Consider the following 23887-nt stretch of genomic DNA (forward strand, 5'->3'; position numbering starts at 1 on the left):
CACTTGCAAAAGAAGTCAAGAACAGTTCTCAGAGCAAGCATCATATCTGAAACATGGAAGGTAGAGCTTTTATTTTATGAGAAACCTCACCTGAAGTATTGCTTCCAGCTTTGGATCCCACATACCGAGAAAAATATAGCTATACTGCAGAACAACATCAGCAATATCACTGAAAGAAAATGTGCTTTGAAAAAATGTTGGCAATTAGGTTTAAATATAGAAAAGAAAAAACTGAGGAAGGGGCATACAGAATACAATTTAAAAAATGTGAAAAAATATTGCAAATAGGACAGGCTTCATATAAATCAGAGAAATTAATGCTGAAGTAAGAAAAAAGTCTAACTATTAGGAAAGTTAAAAATGGAACATGATATTTAAGGTGGCACTGGAATTCTCATTTTTTAAAGGTTGTTAGGGCCGGGTTTAGAATATATGCAAGAAAATTACTCCGAAATGTTTTAGTCTCATTTCACTGAAACAGCAATTCTTTCACAGTACGTTAGAAAACTTCTCTGGCTGCAGTTAAACCTGGGGAGAGCAGGAGACGGGCGGGGGGGGAAGCAGTTTAGTTTTCAACAGTCATTCTCTGACCCAGCCCACTGTGTGGCTGCACAAATCACAGAATAATTTATATTGAAAGGCAATTCCAGAATCACTGTCCAACCCTGTGCTCAAAGCATGGAAAATACTGAAACTGCATCAGGCTGTTCAAGCCCTTGACCAGAATTTTTCAGTATCTTCAAAGACATCAGTTTTACAGCACTTTCAGACAACCTGTTCCACTATCTGAGCACCCTTGTTGTGAAAAGGATTTTTCTGAGTACCTAACCAGAATTTACGTGGCTCCAACTTGCTACAGTTACCTCATGATATGCCTTGCTTGAAGAGTCAGATGTATCTTACTGAGTGCTGCAACTCTTGGGCTTTGAGAAGGTTGCCCCTGGAGGTCTGTCAGCTCTCCTGGACCCCTGTGCTCCTAAGGGCAGCCTCCCGTGCAATCCTGCCCAACAGTTCCCCAGAGTCTGCTCTCCTAAAGTCCAGAGTCATTATGCTGCTACTTGCCTTCCTAGCTCTCCCTGGAATATTAAACTCCACCATCTCTGTATGGCGACTGTAGTCAAGGCTGCCATCAAACTTCACTCCTCTAACTGGATCTTCATTATTTTCAAGTAGCAGATCCCACACAACACATGCCAAATCAAGCCATCTAGCACCTGTACACAAAAAGTGTCCTTAAAGTACTCCAGAAATCTCCTCATCTGCAACTGGAACACTTCTTCCAGTTGATAAAGGAAGAATCCATCCAGCTTCACTTCTTGATGCGGTGCTCTGTAACAAATGCACACTGCATGACTCTGTTGGACTCCTCTGTTCTTGATCCAAAAGCTTTCAATTGGCCCAGCACTCATTTCCTAACAATTCCCCGTACACTTCATCTCTGCCCAACCTTCCGAAATAACCCGTACGCACCTGTCAGTGCACCCTGTCCATGCAAACCACCAGCTATGTCTCTGAAATGCCCATGACACCAGAGCTCTGCAACTGCACACTGACCTCTAATTCTTCCTCCACATGCTTTTGCAAGTTCAGGTGTAAGCATCTGACTTGGGCTCCTGAGCACACTTCAAGGTAGATTCAGAGATCCTAACCCATCACTTTCTCCTGCCCATGCTTCCCCCTGCTTGCACTGCTCTACAGGCTTTGGGGTCCATCCTGCTAGACTCACTAGACTAGCAACTCTGCTGGCAAAGATGTTCCCTTCATCAGGAGGGTGACAAGAGGCACCCAGAGCTGGAGGACAGAGAAAGACTGTTCATTAAGCAGCAGCAGGAGTTATGACAAACTAAAATAGATATAAACCAGCAACATAAATAACTTCTTGATGCTACCCCTAGCCAAACCTTTCTGCGCTTCCTACAAAAAATCCCTTCCGTCATCTAAACATTGAGAAATCTTTCTTTAGTCTTCTAAAAATAAGGATGACCTGCATGTGACCAAATTCTCTGAAATAATTCTGAACATATTTGAACTTCTGAAGTCAAAATGTAGATGGCACTTATCAATGTAATACTCTGAAGAGTAATAATCTATGGTGGGTCTAACACAGAGCACGTAAAGACCACAAAGAGAAGTTTAACCTGTCCTTCATCGTCCACGTGGGTAATACGACATTTCTTAACTCGAGATTTTGAAGAAGTCAGGTACAAAGTATCAGTAAAAAGATGAAAATCTTAGAGCACTCAGCAACAGACACATCACTCTAGAAACTTCAAAGGACACTTAGTACAGATGCCTTGATCCATGAGTCAGAATGCACAGAAGATCCCTGAAGGAAATACAAATTTTGTTTTAAAATATTTAGAAAATATGAAGAGAAGCATAATTTGAAAATATTAGCCACCTTAATACATGTGCTCCGTCTGTTCAAATCCTGTGTTAAAACAAATCCCAGTTGTTAAGCTGATGCCAGATGCCATCTAACAGGTGCTAAAAAACAAGACAGCATGTTCTTAATTTAAATGATCTCAATACACCTATAATCTCAAAGATACACTAAATTACATTACTGCAGAATTTTTCTTAATTGAAATGGCATGGCAGTAAGCTTTCTCATAATAAGGTCTATTTTCCTAATAATTTTAATTCTATCAAAAATGTACAAAGGTTGAATTGAATAATATGCTGTGTTGTCTTTACCTCCTGCCTCCAGCCCTCCAAAAGTATATGAAAATTGATCAAGTTTTACAATTTGTTCACAAGCGAAGCACTGAAAATCTCATCACTTGAAACCCTCAATATTTCAATGGATAAAGTCATGGAAAATGGACCTTCCATACTGGAAAATACTTCTGGTGCTCCTCAAGACATACAGAGATAACCGGAAATCCTCATCCTTTGTGAACTATTCTTGGCCCTCACAGGAGTTTCATATAACGAGCTTTTCACTGCAGTCAATGTAATCCACACACTTAAAACTTGAAGTCTTTGTTTATGTGATGGTTTCATGTGGTCTCCACCAATACAGTAAGAACTTAAGGAATGACAAGCTAAATAATATATCCCTTCCCTTGTAAACAATAAGATTACTTACAATAAAATTGTCTGAACTGCGTTCTCTAAAATACACATTCCTCTTCTCATGCATATACTTAGCAGAGAAAGGGTGGCTGGAGAGCTCGAAGTAGTTCAAAGGTGGTAGATGCCAAAGACATCGCTTGGTCTTATCATTCAAAAGACTTTTGCAAAAATGCCTTCTCTAGTAAGAAATAAAAGCAATATATCCCTTTGTATTCTTGCAAATACTTTTCATCTCTTGGCTGCATTTAGGCTGGCTTCTGAAGGAAAGCAAGGCTTACACAGTTAAGCTATGCATCCATTTCTCCGTGTGTCTGCCCATCAGTATGTCTGAAATGAACTCTGCTGGCCAGTGTCAAATTAGCCTGGTAGGAGGACAGATGCCTCAGAAACGAAGTTTCTCAAACTTAGCACAAATGAGAAGAGAAATGTTTTTTTACTGGTTCATATCTAAATGTTGCTGTAAGAAATAAAAGGATGAGAAAGACTGACTCTAGTCGGGACGTGAAATCTGGAAAACAATATACATGTTTCTTCAAGAATTTTTAAGCACACCTACAACTTGTTGCCGTTCATTAGAACAGTTTTAGTTCTAGGAACAGAGAGAACATTCATAACAAATCTTAAAAACACAGAAACTGATGCTTGCACTGAATTTAACACACGGAGTTCACGCATTGTTCTGTTGGTTTTCTAAGGTACTGCCTTACGTCAGCCATGACAGTTTTGATATCAAAATTGGGTTTAAATACAGAACACAGAATGGATGTAAACAGTGTTGCTCAGCAACAGAAATGAATGAGGATGTATTTTTACACCCTGACAAAATTATTACAACTATGCATTCAATTCCTGTGTAAGAATTCAACTATGCTATCAAAGAATATTTATATCTTTCCACAACACAGAAATTTTCTAATGAGTTCTGGTTAAATATTGACATTTTTGCCTAAACAGAACTCTTTCTGAAATGTTGCTTAGGGAGCCTGGACCGAACCAGGCACTAGGAATCTCATTTATGTCTCAAGTCTTGCCTTTGACAACCCCTGTGCGGCTAATTTAATAATAAGTAATGAAAAATCATTTCAGATCACTAGATAAAAGCACAATTAAAAGTACAAAAAGATAAACTATGATTTGATTGCCACTCTTCTCACATTTCCTGCCTCCCACTATCATGCGAATTTGAGGATGATCTGAGTGAAAAATATAAATCTCCCACAAGATGCTGAGTATCAACACATGGCTTGGGGGGCTGTTGGCTGCACAGAACATTTCCCTGATCAAAACCATGAAAAAGTGTATTTTTTTTGTCCTAGCACAAACTTGGCACAGGGCAGCCAAGCACAAGACTTTTTCATTGAAATCATGAAATTTACAGCAACACCATTGGTTTATTTTAACTCTAAACTGAATGTAATGTCTTATTAATAATCATAAGGCAATATTTTACTGCATTTAGAATGATTATAGGGATTTTATGTTTAGAATAAGTCATCACGCAAGTCCTTTCTACGCCTTAAAAAGGCTACCCAAGATTAGATATATTGGTAAATCTGTAAAGAGGACTTGGAAATAAATTATTCTAATATGTTTTGATTTGCTCAAATTTAATTATATATATGAAAACTCTCTAAATCCAGCTTCACGTATTTCTTCATGATTCAGTCACTTGGTGTGGGGGAGAATAGAAAAATCTGACCCTATAAAACTACTTCTCATCAATCCTAACTATACTTCCTTGGTTCCCTAAAAGTTGGGAAAAACACACAGGGTTTGTGGCAGGCTCAATGACTCAGAAAAAGCCATTATAGTAAGACCCAAGCATCGTCTAAATAATATACTGCACAATTAACCTTAAACAGTCTATAATTATGATAAGCTTCACAGTTCTAATTACTTTTTTTTCAGTAACAGTGCTATAAAGTGAGTTGAATTATAAAATAAAATGTGTCATAGGGCACCTATTTATATATTTTTAAAGCAAGTATTTATGAAAGGATATAATTTTCCAGCAAATATCCAGCTTGCTGTTAATCTCCAGACCTCTTGCTTGTTGCCTTTCTTCTTCCAGCTGCTTTGCATTTGCAAACTGTGTCCCATCGGTAGGGGATTCTGGGAAGCTCTCAAAATTGAACTTGTCAACTTGGATAGCCATACTGTAGCAACAGGAAAAGAAAGAGAAAAAACCCAGGATTTTTACTATAACAATTTTACAGATATTATTTCTGCAGAAAATGCAGACCACTGTGAAACGAAGCACTACGATATTAGCATGTTTGTCTCAGTGGCATCTAGTCTGCATACTAATGATAAATAAGCCGTATGATTTATGCTACTGAAAACAGAAGTCAAAGCCTATTGAAGATGGTAAGATTTTCTACAAATCATCAATCAACATCTTAATGCCTTTGTGAGTGGTACACAAGACATCTGTTTTGCAGTTGCAACTGGTTGACCTTATTGTGGTTCTGCAGAGGTTCATCTGCCTTCACTCTTGGTATGTAAAAGCTCCCAGTGTGCTTAAGACTTGCTGAAAAAAAGCAGTAAGACTCAGCCAGGTGCTGATGAACATGCTATTTAAAGTAGTTTATTAAACCCAACCTATACACAAGTGAAGCAAAATATTATATACACAGGTGTCTCCTGAAGTGAACAGTAACACACCTAGAAAGCCATGTGCACTTCATTGGTTTTGCAAGCCAACTTCCTAAATTTTCCTTTAAAAATTTCCTTACAAAACTCAGGAAGGAAAGACAAAATAACCACAGTACCAGGGCCTAAATGTGGCCCTTGTCTTTTTCTTTAAGCAGATACTTCCATCTTGTTTACTTCATGAATTACAGGCAATATTAATTTCAATATCAGTATAATTCATTGGTAGTAAGTGGTTAAATAATTGCTTTATTAAATGTACAGTAAGGCATAAAAGCAAATTAATAAATTAAATATATTATGCTATAATGCATACTAAATACTTATATGTTAACCTAGAATCACTAATCTAATATAAAAGGGAATTTTGACCAGCTCACATTACATGAAATGTGGTTATAGCAGATCTAATATACTGTGCTGCCAAAACAGCTTTAATTTCCTGAATCGTCTGAAATAGAAAAATAATTAGGGAAGAATTACAATATATTGCTCTTGAGATGACTTTGCACTTAAGGAAAACAGAAGACCAAGCAACAACTTTGACAAGCATTCACGATAAAATGCAACTAAAATCTAGGAAGGGGTATGGGAAAGGCATTTCACAAAAACACAGGATTTTATCTATTTTATCTATTTCTACATATAGAGAGGGAAACATATTCTGTAAGTGTTGCCAAAAGGAAAACAGCAGTAACAAAAGTCAACAAGAAAGGGCTTTAAAATCCCTCCAGACCAGAAGAGATTTTCTGTAATTAGCATTAATTTAAGAGAATCTTGACCCTAAAAGAAACTGGGTGAAAATACATGGCAATTACAAGAACAAGGAATAATCTAGAGCTTATGAAGTTTACTGTGGAAAAATGAATTCAAAATAGGCCCATCATGCTTCACCCTGAGCAAAAAGTGACATCTCAGGAGAAGCTGGTAATGTTCCAAGACTACCTTCACCATTAAAAAGTACAAATACAGCACTGAGACAAAGGTGGCACAATTACTGTTGCTACAAGCTACCGCTTCTGCAGACCTCATCTTTGCCAATCTTCACATTTAAGTATCAAAAAAGGCAGAGGAATTAATCTGTTCCCCTCTAAGGGGTGTTTTTGTTTTGGCTATTTTTTCTACAGCAAGAGATCATTAAGAGGTCTTCATTTGCATGCAAAGACGATCAAGTGCTGGGCATATAAAAAAGCTAACATAAGCTACAAAAGTGTATCACAGTAACTGCCGGAATCAAGCCAGAAATAAAGAATCTAATGAAAAACACCTAGATACAATCTGTAGAGTGGATTTAAAAAAAAAAAAAAAAGAGTTGGGCCTGAAACGATGACTAACAACTTCAATTCTTATGGCACTGAAGTATGATTTGATTCTGCAAATGGTGGTTGAGTTTCCTGGATTTTGCATGGGCAATGCATGTGGAAGACAGAGACGCAACTGGAACACTACAAAATCATTTTTGCCTTTGTTTTTCCACAGCTCTGTTTGAAATAACTTCTATGGTATGGAAAACTTTAGTAAATAGGGCACCTAGTACTCAGAACCTCTACTAATTTTTCAAATTTTTTAACCATGATTTTGTTTATACTGTGTATACTGTATTCAGCACAGTGACACCTCATGTCACATGAGAAGATCAAACCCACCCCAACAACATACTTGCCAGCTAGAAAGTGAAGACATTTGAGTAGAAGAGAACTACAGAGAGAAAAATATCACACAAAACAGTATTAGGAATACAGCTGTAGGCAGAATATATGAAAGCAACAAATAGAGATAATATAAAATTTTTCAAGACTCTAGTTACACTCAAAGTAAACCATGACAAAATTAAATCCTAGCTCTTTTTCTTAAACATATATGCCTTTTATCATCAGTATTCTGCTTCCTCTTGTGCTAAAAATATCTGTATTGAGTTTTGTCTCTGCATTTTTTATCAATAATGTTGCTTCAGTATTTATTCTTCAGCCTATGGAATGTGCAGTAAATTGGAAGGCTTTACTATAAAATCAAAACAAAAACTAAATACCGTAACCTAAATCAGTCAGTCATCCTTAAAAATTTACCCCTACACAAACACAGCTTCTTCGCTTTTAATACGATGATTTCTCACATCTCAAAAGATGCATTTCACCAGTGAGGTATTAACGAATGGACAAACAATTCCTGAAGTCAGTTGACTGAAGGAGAAAAAGGATAAGCTGGACATTGGGTTACAATCACCAACTGAAAAAAGGATTTTTCAATTTTTAAGTGATCTGTAGAGATCACATGGGCTTTACCCTAAAAGAAGCAGAAGGCAGTGAAAGGCAACCTACTGAACATCGCCCAACTTTGTGCTGTGCATCAAAATAATGAAACTGAAATGTATTTTAGCTGTAAAAGTCTTTCTCCACTTCTGTCTACAGTTACTTTACAACCTGTGTTTCTTGTCAAGAGTTCTCTGTACTTCTTTTCTCCCCAAATTTACCCTTGTTTGTTGTGATATACAAGAATCTATAGAATCTATATAGAAAGAAGTAAAAAAAGACAATTCAGATTGAAACAGGCATTCAATTTATTATAAACAGCTAGGATAACGATGGCTCACATTGTGCAGGGGTAACTGTATACACAGTACCTTGCCCTTCGCAGTAATTGCGTATCAGGAACATCATAAAAGATCTTAAAACTCCAAAGATTAAACATCTACTTGCTCCAGGAGAAGGGACTAGAGTTTCATTTTAACGTTCTTTGCCTTGTGGGTAGCTCTCCATATTTCCTACAAGAAGAGTTTTCAATAAATCATGAGATATTTGTATAAAAACACTGCATTATGTAAAAATATTAAATAGCCAACCCTGCAAATGCAAACCAGGTTTTGTTTCTCTCTGGCTAACCTCGCTTGTGCGGGAGGAGGGATAAAGTAACAACAGTTGTCATGAATAATGAAACAATCGTGTTTTGAAACTACTGGGTTTTGTCACGAAATGAGCCCAAGCCGTTGTGACAGCTACTCAGACAACCAAGCATCGTTGCAGGGATGCAAATTATTCAAATACAAATTAAGTGAATGAAGAGGAAAAGGTCAGCTCATTGGCAATGCTGATGGTGTGCCTGCACGGTATCATCTCACGTCACCTGTCAGGATGACTTACAGGGAAAAAAATGACAAACCTTCTGATGGTGCAGCAGACATTTCAATGACAGTTATCTAAAGTCCTATTAAAGTAACAGTACAGAAGTACTAAAGACAGCGGATAGTTCATTTCAGCACTTCTCATAAAATGAGCTTCAACTTGGCTGGAAATAGTACTCTGTCCTGACAACAAAATGCACAACAGAAAGGACTTTGTATCAAGAAAAAAGCCTTCCTCTAAATGGCATCACAACTCCTCCTGAGCCAGCGCCTTGCACATCCCTCTTTACTAAAGCAGTGCCAGTTAAAATTAAGCAACACCAACAGTTTCACTGAAGTGGCAAGGAGCAGATAAAATTAATAGGTGACAAATTCAGTAAGAGTATTGCCTGTAGTGCTATAAACTCCTGCTTCAGGCTCTGTGCCCTTGTTCCTGGCAGGACAGCGGGCAGGTCCCAGGCATACCCTATCCCCCAGTGATGCATCTCAGCTCTTTTGATGTCCTCATCTCTTATAAGAGAGTGAAATTAAATATGTCACCTGCTCCAAATAAAACAGGGTTAAAAGCAGACATGGTATTAAAAGAAAAGCAGCAATCTGGTTAACATAACTAGATTTCATCTTTCATTAAGTAAATAAAATACTGCTGCTTAGGTTGGAAGAATAAAATCTAGAGATAGTCCTTATTCAATTATCTTTAGGAAGAAACAATATAACAGGAACCCAAAAACTCTTTCTCATTGTTAACTACCTATTTAAATACTATCATCCACGGATGAGTTTGCAAGCTGTTCCCATAATGAAGCTGAAAGGAGGCAGTTGGAGACTTTATTCAGTATTATGCTTCCTGTTCATCCTCCTTTCGTATATAACGTAGACGGTAGGGACACAGAGCCAGACCCTATTACTGCTACTTATGCAAAATGCGTATGTATATGAATAGTCCCTGTATAGTCAAGGACTTTAAATTTCAGGAAAAGCTAGAAGTGAGGATGATACTCTTGTTCTCACTTCTACGAGGGAAAAAAATGCATAAAGACAAGCCTACTGTAAAAAAAGAAATTTCACCTGATTCTTCCACTGTGCAATCTCAGTAATAACGTTTTTATAACATCATGTTTCAGGTACACATAATTCTACCCTAAATACAAGTTCTGCAACTGATATAAAAAATGGTAGTGGCACCCCAGTATATAATAATTTATAGGCAAAGACAGACCTCAAGGATCAAACCTCTTGTGAGAGGAATACATATGTATCACTCGGTGAAACTGAGAAAGTAAAGTAATCTGAACTACCATATACCTTGTGTTTACTTCTAATTATTTCACTGCTTTAGAAGTGTAATCTATGTTTCATTCACTACTATAAAATACAACTGTAAAAATAAGTAGCTCAAGCGACCCGTAAGTAATGATCTTTCCTCCTGGCCTCAAACTGACTTCATAAAGAAAAAGGATTGCTTTAATATCTGAACTATGCAGAGCAAAAGATAAATTTTTCCATTAATCTCAAAAAGGTCAATTAAATTAAAAAAATGCATTTAGAACTTAATTATTTATTTAAAATAATTGAAGAGGAGATAAAAGTCAAAGTAGAGTGCTGAAGTCTGTAAAATTCAACATCTTATACTTATCTGATCCACAACATTTCAGATGATAAAAAGTTAAACTAGGAAAGAATAGTTCCACTGTATATAATGCAATATTTGAAAATGGAACAGTGTTAAGGGATACTTAGCTACATAAATCTTCTGTTTAAATGAGATTATACTATGCATGCTGAGAATCTGGCTTTTTAATTCCTAACTCCAAATCTGAAAACCATAAACTGGAAATGAAGAGGCATATCAATTAACTTCAACTTGCATCTTTTTTCACTTGTCCATTTAAATAATTTGGACTTCTATGGCAATCACCATGCAGCAAAACTGTTAGCTACTTAATGACATGAGAAATTTAAAATAATTATAATAATGGTAATAGCCTACTCTATAAATACACCAACTTCTATAGGGGGCATAAGAAACTAATAATGAGTAGTCATACGCTCCATTAGGAAATCTAGAAAAGCGTAAGCATGATAATACTTGAAGACTGAGTTGAATATCCTCCCTTCATGTATCACAGCTGAACTACAAATGGATTGTCATCCTATCATTATCCAAAATAATGCCACACTGTACCTCCAATGTCCCTCTCAGTGGAATATTAACAAATATCCCAGAGAAATAAATTTCAAAAGGTATATGTTCATATTCAGTTGCTCATTTGTATAATTCAGTATTGCCTTTATATGGCAGAAAGTTCAAAAGAAAACATATGTAAATTAAAAACATGAAATTTTGTGCCAGCTATAACAAACAAGACCAAAAAACTCATTCTACAGTCACGCCTAGTTATCATTCCAGCTCTCTCAATCTTCTCAGGAAAAGATTGCGAAGTTTGCCCACCCCAAGCAGTAAAGAGAAGAATCCAGCGGAATAAGGCAAGCATCTCTGTTGTGTTCAGAGCATCCTTTCCGGGTAGCCTCAAGTGGAGGAACCAGGTACTCTCTGCTCCAGCCCTTATCTTCCTCCTGACTCTGCACACACCTAGCATTAAGGAACATGGGACAAAAGCGTCAAGGCCCTCTGCTTTTGGAACACCCCAGAAAAACCAGAAATGCTGGTAAGGAGCAGTGTGATCAGGAATCGCCACCAGATCACTTCACAGCATGGTCTCTTTCCTCTCCCAACACTGATGGGTGTTGCTGGTCCCAGGGCACAGCAGGGACAAGCGGAGTGGCGCTGGGTCTATGCAGGACCGGCACAGGACACCAAGACACTCAGAGGGGTCCCACAGCCTCTCGCACGTGATAAACCTGGAGCATCAACTCACTTTCTTTTCAGAGAAAAAGCTTAAAAATCCCCAACAAATCATGCAATTGATGGCAATGCTCCTCTTTTAAAGTAATATGACCAAAACGTGTTGCATATACCTGAAAGGTCATCTTCAAAGATACTGAGATCTTAAGTCAAAAGCAAACTCAGAGTGCTTGAAAGTAAACAGCGTGCTCGAAACACCAGAACGGCCTATATGACTGAGAAACCATTCATACATGAAGCAGTCCATCTCAGTGACTACACAGCAGGAAAGGAAATGACAAAGGGCTTTACACAGAAGTTCTATTTTCATAAAGGAAGTGATTAAAACATTTTTGGGTAAAATGACAGGACGCATGAATGCTCAGCATACACATTTCGCCATGGACTATCACTTCAAGATACAACTAGATTTTACATTAATAGTGAATTATTCATTTATATTGTACTTGCTTGTCATCTTTATATACAAAGATAACGTTTGCCCTTTTTCCCAGAGCACTGCAGTGAAGTTCACTTTGAGAAGATTTACTGTGATAACCAAATTCTTTTCCAAGTCATTGTTATCCCAAATAATTTCCCTTCCTAGAGATGTTACTTGTATACTTCTATTACATGTGTGACCTTCACATTTTCAGGATTTCTTAAAGAAACAATAGCTGTTGAGAGTGCTCCTTGGTTAGTTCCTTGAAAAGTCTTGTATTCAAGTCAGGTCAGTCCATGGACTTTAAAATGTTTGTTTTGCCACAGCTTCATTGTTTCTTTTTGGTATATAAAGGAGTTACACAGATTTTATTACAGGTTCTCAAGTCCCAGAAGTAAGTTTTGTGAGTGACTGTATTGGGTTTGCATGGCAAGGTTTTGGTAGTGGAGGGGCTACAGGGGTGGCTTCTGTGAGAAGATACCAGAAGCTTCCCCCATGTCCAACAGAGCCAATGCCAGCCAGCTCCAAGACGGACCCGCTGCTGGCCAAGGGCGAGCCCATCAGTGACGGTGGTAGCACATCTGGGGTAACAGATTTAAGAAGGGGGAAAACTGCTGTGCAACAGCACCCAGGAGTGAGGAGTGAGAATATGCGAGAGGAAGGACTCTGCAGCCCCCCAGGTCAGTGCAGGAGGAGGGCAGGAGGTGCTCCAGGCACCGGAGCAGAGATTCCCCCGCAGCCCTGGTGCAGCCCATGGGGAGGCAGCTGATTGGATATAAGGAAAAATTTCTTCACAGAAAGGGTAGTCATGCATTGGAACAGGCTGCCCAGAGAGGTGGTGGAATCCCCATCCCTGGAAGCATTCAAAAAATGGGTAGATGTGGCACTTCGGGATATGGTTTAGTCTAGTCTACCCTTGATTGGCTTAGTGTGGACTTGGTAGTGTAGGTTAATGGTTGGACTGGATGATCTTGAAGGTATTTTCCAACCTAAACGATTCTATGATTCTATGAACATTTTCACCTAAACAATATTTTTCTCCAAAAACACTGTATGCATGAGAAGTTTATTTAATGCTTCCTTCACCAACAACACGTTTAGCGTGTTTAGAAGCATGCTCAGAAACAAGCTATTTTCAGAAGACAAACTCTCCCACTGAGCAGTGCACCAGCCTGAAAGACCACATTGGTCTTACCAATTCTCATCAACAGTTACATCCTTAACGAATGTTAATGTGATAGCCTCAAAGCACGTCCCCTCTGCCCAGGAAAAAACGGTTAACAAACCAAGGTGTTGCTTCTATTGCTAATTATACTCAGGCTTTAGCAGCCCTGGATCCAACTTCAGCAATATACAGAGCTGATTTTCTTTACTTGTATCTCATCATGTTTATATTGATTTACCTTTGCATATTTTGCCCCACATATTGCTGTGTTGTATTAGTTGTCTGCTTTGCCTCATTAGTATATCAGAAAATGAGCACAGCTCTAAAATACCGTGCTATTTTAGCCAAAATGCAACTGCTGTAACTTCCCATTTGGAAATTGCTGTATCTTGTCAAATAACTGCCCTGCCAGTTGCTCTCTTATTCAATGAGCCGTGAGCTCGAGCTCCCATGGGAAAGGGCAGTGAAGCCAAACGGCCACCAGCCTCAGATCTGAACACTACAGCTAGAAATTCAGTATTTATTTAGTTATTAAAATGGAAAAATACTCAATTTGGAGCAGTTGCCTGCCATATTAACCTACCTCAATCCATTAGGGTGGTATAGACCACACATTATGTACGGACAGTCAATGGCGCAGCCCTGTTTGCATGCCTGCCTAATGTCCAGGCAGTGACACAACCATCTTTAAAGAACTAAAGCAAATTAAAAAAAAAAAAACATTAAAATCAAACTAGATCAAAGGGCTTTTTACTCTTTCCTATGGTTCAGAAATAGTTTGAACATAGTAGTATGAATTTGTGAGCAAAGTCATGCTTGGGAAGCTTTCACAGACTATGCAGCTAGTGTAAAGGAACTCAGAGGTAACCCCAGGATTTTTGGTGCCACTAATAAAACATTTATCGTTTTCATATACACAAATTTCTTATACGAGAATGGATTTCTTCACTACATTTGGAGGAAGTGGAGGGGAGGGGGATTATAAATACTACAAGTTATGAGCAGTCAACTAGTGGTGTCTGCGATAAAGACACTTTGGGTTTGACAGACTTCCAGAGCACCCTTTGCTATCATGGCAAGCACAAAGCCCCCAGCTCAGGAACAATTTAAAACAAAACCCCCCAAATATGACCTTTCAATTAAATGTTCACACTGAAGATACCATTTTAAGTATGCTACTAAAGTTTTTCAAAATTTTCATGATTTTTAAGATGAAGTATTCTTCTTAAAATGAGGAATACTCTGACAGGATTAAGGAGTGCTGTAATTTTTCATTTAGGTATTTTACTCATGTCTACTTGAAATAATGCCTAGCTTTAAAAACATTTTTTTTTAGATTAATCTTTTCAGTGCTTCATAAACCAAGAAATAATTATTTCAAGTAAAAAATTAACTTGATATTATTTAGAAGCTTTAGTAGTGTTTTAAAATATATAAATGTTGAAGGTGGGTGTTTTTTCAGCATTTCTTTTCAACCTAGAAATTTACAAAGTCTTTTCATTCATCTAAATCTAACTCTAACTTTTATGGACTAAGAAGAAATTTTAATCAAAATTCTGTGAATCTTTGTTTCTTTGTAGTATTCCTTTATAGATAATAAAAGCTCAGAAGATGATGCTATCTAAATTTCTGCAAGACAATTTTTCCTTTAAAAAAAATGCAATCTGCAAGGTAATATTCAAAGGTACCAAAATAGAAAACAATGATCCAAGATCTCTTTTATGAAAATTACATATACTTTCCACTCACCAACTACATTTTACTGACTATAATCATAGAATCATAGAATCATAGAATCGTCTAGGTTGGAAAAGACCTTTAAGATCATCCAGTCCAACCATTAACCTACACTACCAAGTCCACACTAAACCAATCAAGGGTAGACTAGACTAAACCATATCCCGAAGTGCCACATCTACCCGTTTTTTGAACACTTCCAGGGATGGGGACTCCACCACCTCTCTGGGCAGCCTGTTCCAATGCTTGACCACCCTTTCCGTAAAGGAATTTTTCCTAATTTCCAGTCTAAACCTCCCCTGGCGCAGCTTGAGCCCATTTCCTCTCGTCCTATCGCTAGCTACTTGGGAGAAGAGACCAACACCCACCTCACTACACCCTCCTTTCAGGTAGCTGTAGAGAGTGATAAGCTCTCCCCTCAGCCTCCTCTTCTCCAGGCTAAACAACCCCAGTTCCCTCAGCCGCTCCTCACAAGGCCTGTGCTCCAGACCCTTCACCAGCCTTGTTGCCCTTCTCTGGACACGCTCCAGCACCTCAATGTCTTTCTTGTAGTGAGGGGCCCAAAACTGGACACAGTATTCCAGGTGCGGCCTCACCAGCGCCGAGTACAGGGGGACAATCACCTCCCTGCTCCTGCTGGCCACACTATTCCTGACACAAGCCAGGATGCTGTTGGCCTTCTTGGCCACCTGGGCACACTGCTGGCTCATGTTCAGCCGGCTGTCGACCAACACCCCCAGGTCCTTTTCGTCCAGGCTGCTTTCCAGCCACTCCTCCCCAAGCCTGTAGCGTTGCATGGGGTTGTTGTGACCGAAGTGCAGGACCCGGCACTTGGCCTTGTTGAACCTCATACAGTTGTCCACGGCCCATCGATCCAGCCTGTCCAGGTCCCTCTGCAGGGCCATCCTACCCTCCAGCAGATCGACACTCCCACCCAATTTGGTGTCGTCTGCAAACTTACTGAGGGCACACTCGATCCCCTCATCCAGATCATTGATAAAGATATTGAACAAGACTGGCCCTAAAACAGAGCCCTGGGGAACACCGCTCGTGACCGGCTGCCAGCTGGACTTAACACCATTTACCACAACTCTCTGGGCTCGGCCACCCAACCAGTTCTTTACCCAGCGAAGAGTATGCCTGTCCAAGCCGTGAGCTGCCAGCTTCCCGAGGAGGATATTATGCGAGACGATGTCAAAGGCTTTGCTAAAGTCCAGGTAGATGACATCCACAGCCTTTCCATCATCTACCAGGCGGGTCACCAGGTCATAGAAGGAGATCAGGTTGGTCAAGCAGGACCTGCCTTTCATGAACCCAACAATAAAAACATATGCAGGCATATTTAGATGTAGGCATCCATTTCAAACTGAATCCCAGTTTAGGAATCAGTCTTATTCTCCACCTTTTGGGGGCGCGAGGGGAAATCAATATATTTTCACTTCCAGTTTATGATAGAGTTGAAATTCACTTGTATATAAATCACCAACATTTTTTTTAAAAACCATCCTTTCCCATCTGGTTCCCAGTTCCTGCAAAGAAGCCAAAACCCCCAAACAGCTACATAGAGGGGCACGCATATTCAAACACACACACAGTGTCAGGCCAATTTGAGTCTGGGGAAAAAAAAAAAAAAATTCTTTCCCATCTACAAACAACAATTTAACATAGCAAATCCTAGAGTCAGCTTATCCCAAAATGATAGCATAGTACGACCAGACAAACTGTACCCCAGAACTGTGTAGTAGTTTCATAAACCTACGCATCCACAGCTGAGAAGTCTCCATGCTTCTGATGTGCTAGTTTGCTCTGAAATATTCAATTATACAGGTATAAATGCATTACAGGGTTACTATTAAAACTGGAAGCCTAGGTTATTAAAATTGGGTTTATATTTCCTATACTAAGCAAGTAATACTGCAAATATACTAAGCAAAGATTACACAATCTGCTTTGTTCTGAAACTACGTTTTTTTATACAAAAGATTTCCCTTTTTATCGCTTACTATTCTCCATTTCTCTTCTTCCATACAACTAAAAGAGACACCATCAAGCAGTAAATCAAGGAATAAAGCTGCAGAGATTTTTTTACTCCCGTTTATGCCCATTGAGCCTCCCTCAGGGATATACAAATTGGAAATTGTTAAATTATCATCTAATAGGCAGAAACAACGTAGGCGAGACCAATTAAGTAAAAAGCAGAAAGTTCTATTACACGTGTAATTAAATGAAATTCTTTGACTAGACTGCATTAGAATAATTTCTGAAAAAGGACAAAACTCGACTTTAATCAGCACATGACACATTGTATGACATGTCACTAAAATAGTACATTAAGAGTTTTGATATTACTAAAAAGAGCAGTTTTCTTAATTGTAAATCAAGTTACTTCCAGGTGGTAGGAAATGGGCTCAATAGCAGCATTCCTTCCTAAATATACAAGACTCTAATGGCACATAATTGAGTACAAAGTCATAAAAGAGTAGTTTTCTTTCTTTTTTTTTTTCTGTAATATTCTTCAAATAGGTACCTACACACATTTTTTGGACTGTTCTTTTACAGAAATCCATACACTATCATAGAACACAAGAAATCACTAAATCAAATCACAGCCTAAATTGCCAACTGTAATGTGAGTGACAATAAGTAGGGATAATTTTGGCTTGTAATCACAAACATCATCAAAAAGAATATGCAATGGGGGAAAAAAAAAATGCAGTGCAAACAATTCTCATTTACAAGCTTTTGGGCTCTTCATCTCTAGCCATTCTCATCATTGAGGCAAACCATTGCTCGTTGCAGGCACCAGCTCAGCGGTGCCCGGAGCCCTGTCCTCGCGCCACTGCACGGGCGCTTTGGTCCAGCCCTTGGCAGCTACTTCAGGAGCTGGAACGCAGGCTGGGATGAAAACATACTCCAAAAAGGCAGATACAAGGGACTCTCCTAGGCTGCAGGAGCCAGAGGAGGAGAGGCAGCTACACTTACCTCTCCCCATGGTGCTTTTCAACACTTTTGCTTTCTGAAAATTGTCTAAACCAGTCAAAAAGCAAGGCTTCTTCACCCCATTTTGAGAACAATATAATAGGATTTAGTTAAACCAATAATTGTTTCTCAAGCTGATAATCGGAATATCAGATACGGATTAACAGCTCTAAGTACAAATTGCATTTTGGAATTAAATTAATTCTGCAATCGTTCTGCGAACGAGGGGGGCAAACAGTTTCACAAACCTGGGACAACCTGAACACCCTAAGCCAAATCAGTATTCTCCTTCAAGTAATTCCCAATAATTCACGTTTTATCTATCTCATTTTATGTTATATTTCTTTAGACAATACCATTTCAATAGCAAATCTGTGACCTGTTGTCTTGAGAAAGTTCCTATCCTATTGGAATACATTTGCCAAGCAGGCTTAGAAACTCAGGTTAAATCATTATCATTATTTCATTATTGGAAATATCAGTTTATTGTTTCTTTCATACATGTACACAAACTAAAATGGAAGACTTGGAAAGGAAATAAAGTGATTTGCTTTCTCAATTGAACAGTATGGAAATGCAGAAAATGAAAAAGCCACATGGCTTAAATTGCCTTAGGAAAAACAAAAAAGGCCAGTTTATATCAAAAGAACAACCAGCTTACTTTTAAAAATGCTAAATTTTTTAAAATGTTAATTATTTGTATAACTCGGTTCTTGTGCACAAGGGATCAAAAATAAGTGAATTTGTGTAGTTGAGAGCAGCACTGAGAATAGCAAGAGGCAATAGAAAAGACAAAAACCAGGGCTTGTTTTGGTGAGCGTGTTTTCAGGACAAGTAGTACAGACATAACCAACTGTCTAATGTCACCGTGTGCTTGAAAATATCATTGTACAGGAGTCCAGCCTGCACAGCCTCTCAGATAATGCCAGATAAAACACAAGAAGCTCTCCTTCAGAATTACAGATGGCCTGCTCTTTCCGGAAAAGGAGACCTAATATCAAAATACAGGAGAGAAGTTGACTTGAACACTCATAGAACAGCGTGGGAAACAAATAAGGAGTACTGACATAAGGATATTCCTCATCTAGACTTAAATTCCACAATTAAAGCCTGTGTATATGCACTTATTGCCTGTTGTCACCATTTTATCAGTGCTGACTAATCACTCCATAACTTACTGTCGTGGTTTAATCCCAGCCAGCAACTAAGCACCACATGGCCGCTCGCTCGCTCCCCGCCAGCAGGATGGGGGGAAGAGAATTGGAAGGGTGAAAGTGAGAAAACTCATGGGTTGAGATAAGAACAGTTTAATAATTGAAATAAAATTAAATAAAATAATAATAGTAATGATGACGATGTAATGAAAAGGAAAATAACAAAGAGAAATAAAACCCAACAAAGACAAGTGATGCAAATGAAAACAGCTGCCCACCGCCAACTGACCAATGCCCAGCCCATCCTCAAGCAGCGGCCCCCCCGCCAACCTCCCCCCCAGGTTTATTGCTGAGCGTGACGCCATACGGTGTGGGATATCCCTTGGGTCAGCTGGGGTCAGCTGTCCTGGCTGTGTCCCCTCCCAACTCTTCGTGCGCCTCCAACCTACTCGCGGGTGGGGTGGGGTGAGGAGCAGAAAAGGCCTTGGCTCCGTGTAAGCACTGCTCAGCAGGAACTAAAACATCCCTCTATTATCAACACTTTTCCAGCACAAATCCAAAACATAGCCCTGTACTAGCTGCTGTGAAGAAAATTAACTCTATCCCAGCCAAAACCAGCACACTTTCATGAAACTCTCTATTTCATCTCAAAGAGGTCATGACTCTGTCCTGTCCTACTCAAGTCACTGCGTATTCAGAAGGAAAATAAGTGACAGCCAAAATAAGCTGCTAGTGGTGCCCATCTTAAGATACACTTCCCACCAATATATCGAGGGGAAAAAAGGAAATATTGGTAAAGTACAACATATCTATCGTGCCTGACACTGTTGCGCATGGCAGTGTTGCTGTAGGATGAGATGGGGTAAAGGCTGCTCATGAGTAATACAAAATATGTTAATAAGAAGCAGTTTAGAGCATTATTTACAGAACACAGCACAGCCTATTATTGAAGCCTATGGATATTTTAAAAAACACCTCGATGACTTAACACACACTTCACTTTCTAAGTTTACCTTAGTATTTAACAAGTCTAAATTTGAATGAAAAACAGGACCTCAGCTCACAACTTCAAGCATAACACATATGCTCTCCTATCTTTGAATTAATTTTTCTGAACTTCTTAACTTTCACCTTTCATTTCATTTTACATACGTACTTTGCTTTTCACTCCAGTGGATAATGAATACTATACAATATAGAGTGCAATGCCTAGGCATAAATCTAAACTGAATTCAGGGTGGGAAATGCAGCTCAATTTTTACATTCATGTCAGGATCCAAAATGGTAAGATCTGATCCAGCAGCTAAAAAGACAACACTTATAACAATAATGGATATTAAATATATAAGAAAGAAAAAAAACCCTGAAGATTTGCAAGTGCATGGAACTAATAATGATAAAATATTTACTAAATCTAATGTCACTGCATTCTTTTACTCCCATTTCTTCCAAAGTTCAGTTGATTTAATAATGCAGTTTTTTTCAGGGTGAAAATTTTGATTGTTTCATGATTTTTATTGCCATAAGCCTTTCTAGAAAAATACATTACTCTGTGAGACAGCTTTAAGAGATGTAGGTTCACTGATCTCAAGGTACAAAAACATTTTGTGTTTTGATGTACCCTGTTTAATTCAGTGAAGAAATCATCTGTTCTCCATCTCAGTTCTATTAATAATTAAAATGATTTTTCGTAACACAAAAATTTTCTCAGAAATATAGCCAAATCTTTAGACAAAACTTTAACCCTGCCCATAGATCCTCATTGCTTAAACTAAGTTAACTTGGGGGACAATAATCCTTTTTTTAATGTGCACTTACATTCTAACAAAGTATACTATGGTTTCTTGGGTCAGTGGCTCCAAATCAAATTTCTTTCACTTATCGTTTAATTCCTCCCTTCCTTTCTGGAGGGAATTGGTCTTTCCAACCCCCACACTCAGATTATTTTTATTTATAATCTTTTCCCCATTTATCACTATGAATAACAAGCTTTTCCACAGTCTCTGCTATGCCCAGAAGAGGAGGAAGTGCAAAAGAAGGTAAAAATTTAGCCACGTAATTAGAATTCAGTTAACATTGCTGTAGATAATACGTGGTCCAGACTATAATGAAACCTTTATCATGCTCTTCCATTCCAGTGGCTAAACAGTTTTAAGTATTTATAAATATGGAAAAGGAAGGTTATTCACCAGAAATTGGAAGTTCTTTTAAGATGTCCTGGTCCACCTGGGTGTTTACGTATTGGTTACACTCACCTACATGACGTAAGCTACTTTTTTAGCCGTAGCCTTACCACCTCATTTAACACTTCACTCAAGCTGTGATCCATCCACATACTGGTGCAAAATGACCCCCAAAAAGACAGCGTACTCTCCTCACACCCTTCAGCTTCTCTCAATGTCCAAACTAAATTCCAAAAGAAAAGAGACTGATAAAAGGAAAAAGTCAGCTGACTTTTTAAACTGCAGGTCTTAAAGAGTTTGCAATTGACTCCATCAACTCTGTGTTAAATTAGTCTCTGGCGTCTCCACCACCTTCAGAAGAGACAAAGTGCATCTTTTCCTGCTGTCAATGAAAATATGTGTAGGTGATTTGGGGTAAATTCACTGCAGCTCTGCGAGGCACTCAGTTAAGTGCAGAGATGCTCCCCAGACCATACACTTTTGATCTGAGCTTTGGGGCAATTTTCTAACTCAAAAGAGCAAGCCGCTTTGGAAACTTAGTCATGATAATATGAATCTAATTGCTATAGCAGCTTCAGTGTGTTCTTCCTAAGGTATTTTTAAAGAGCTGGAAGTGGGGAAAAGCATCCATCATTAGGTACCCCCAGTGAATCAACAACACAAATCAGCGCATTAGAAACACAAATCCATTAATTAGGAACACATCTGATCTGGGCCAGCATGGCACCCACAACAGAGTCAAATCTGTTGGTATCCAACACAAATGAAATTCCAGACATTTTCAGTGCTGAAAATTAAGTAAAGGAGATTATCTTGGATGTTAGCTCTTTCATTTGGAAGCCAGAAATGACTCAGACAAATCAAAATGCTTTGTGCTTCATTTTACACTAGTTTCCTGACTACATATCACACAGTCTTATCAGTACCCATCAGGACCTGCAACATGATCATTGCTGACATAAAAGGTGTGCAGAGCTCCAATGCACTTATATGCATCAGAGATTGTGTGTCCTAACCAGGGAAAAACTGTAACAGGGTAAGGGCTGAAGATGAAAGGCATCTTCTTTCCCGATGCTGGCCATGTCTCATCATCAAACAAAAAGCATGGCTCAAATTAACTTGACTAAGTGAAACAGCTGCACAATCATCTCTAGGAATCTTTGTACCTTTCTGAAGTAATGATAAAAAATAACTCCACTTAACTTGAAGTGCACAGAGACCTCCATGAACAGCCTTAGAGTTACAGAGAATCTAAACTACACGTCCTTGTACTGACAGTGGTCTTGACATTTGACAACCTGGTTATATTTACACAAGAACATGCAAAATATGAAAAGCACACCCCTCATAAGATGGATAGAAACAAACCAGTTTTCCTTATGAAGTGATCAAATTATATTTCAACCGCAGTTACCATATTTAACTTGAAACACAAAACTGTTGGCCATTTTCTGAAATTCAGAATAAGTCTCTGTCCTTTTTTTTTTTCCCCTCGGTTACCAGAAAACAGCTGATATAAAGCTCCATTCTTCTCAAATGAGAGGAAACCTAGTGGGAAGACATTTAGTAGTGTTTCTAAGCAGGCTTTCATGAGGAATGTTCCTGAGAAGGCTGGAGAAAAGCCGGTGGGCAAAGTAGTTGATTCTTACTGGCAAGGGATCCAACAGTGGGATTTACTTCAAGGTGAAGAACCCTGTACTGGTGTCCACACAAGTGTTTAAACACCCATTAAACTCAAGGGAGGAAACAAAGAGGATACTCCCCTAACAAAGATCTGGGATGCCATAAGGATGAATATTACTGCTGTGTATCAACAACTGCAGCCAAAGCAGATAAGGGAGACTGACAATCCCCTTGTAAAGATAAAGCTCCTTGCTGGAGCCCGATTAGGGGGGGCAGAGAACAAACGACAACTTTTGTAAAGTTAGTTCAAGCCTCAGAGACATTCATTAAGCACAAGGAACTGCATCTCCTTGTTCTCCAGCTCTTCCACAATGGGGTTTCTTTTTGGCAGAGTACTTGGTTTCTTAAAATTCTGAGAAAATAGTATCTAAGATGCAGGACGTGCCCATCGCATCAACCTGTGACACAAGTAATGACACGGGTTTGCCTTAACTCAGTACATTGACTGTAACAACAGGTATGCCGTAAATAACAGCTTATGGATGGGAATAATTCTAGGTATCTCAAGGACGCAGATAGATGATATACTTCTATTAAGGTAACTGCATTATCAGGAAAAAGTTTCCAAGATGTTCTTGGGAAGTCCTGGAAGTTTTAATGCTGTGGAAGATCCAGGGAAAGACGGATTTCCCTGGAACTGTGTAAAGTGGGGCTCACACTGTGACCTGACAGAGGGCTGCAGTAAGGCATTGACAGCAGAAACTCTCACAGCCATAAGCATCACCAGAGCAGATGAAGACTATTTTTTTCCTTCTGTTGCAGCTGATGAAGGCTGCTTGACTGAGGTCTGCTCCACCCCACACTGTAAATGTGGTAAATGTACGGCCCCTACAGGGCCGTAAGGCAATAGA

At 38.9% G+C, this 23887-nt stretch overlaps 1 protein-coding gene across 1 annotated transcript in view; it reads right to left on the minus strand.

Moving 5' to 3' along the window:
* TRAPPC9 (trafficking protein particle complex subunit 9) overlaps positions 1-23887 on the minus strand; it is a 517114-nt gene that overhangs the window by 262631 nt on the left and 230596 nt on the right. Inside the window, exon 21 of the mRNA XM_075704831.1 lies at positions 5081-5234. Within this exon, the coding sequence (XP_075560946.1) occupies positions 5081-5234 (154 nt within the window). The remainder of the gene's footprint in view (positions 1-5080; positions 5235-23887) is intronic.

The sequence above is a fragment of the Pelecanus crispus genome, chromosome 2 (genome assembly GCF_030463565.1).
Source record: "Pelecanus crispus isolate bPelCri1 chromosome 2, bPelCri1.pri, whole genome shotgun sequence".
NCBI lineage: Eukaryota > Metazoa > Chordata > Aves > Pelecaniformes > Pelecanidae > Pelecanus > Pelecanus crispus.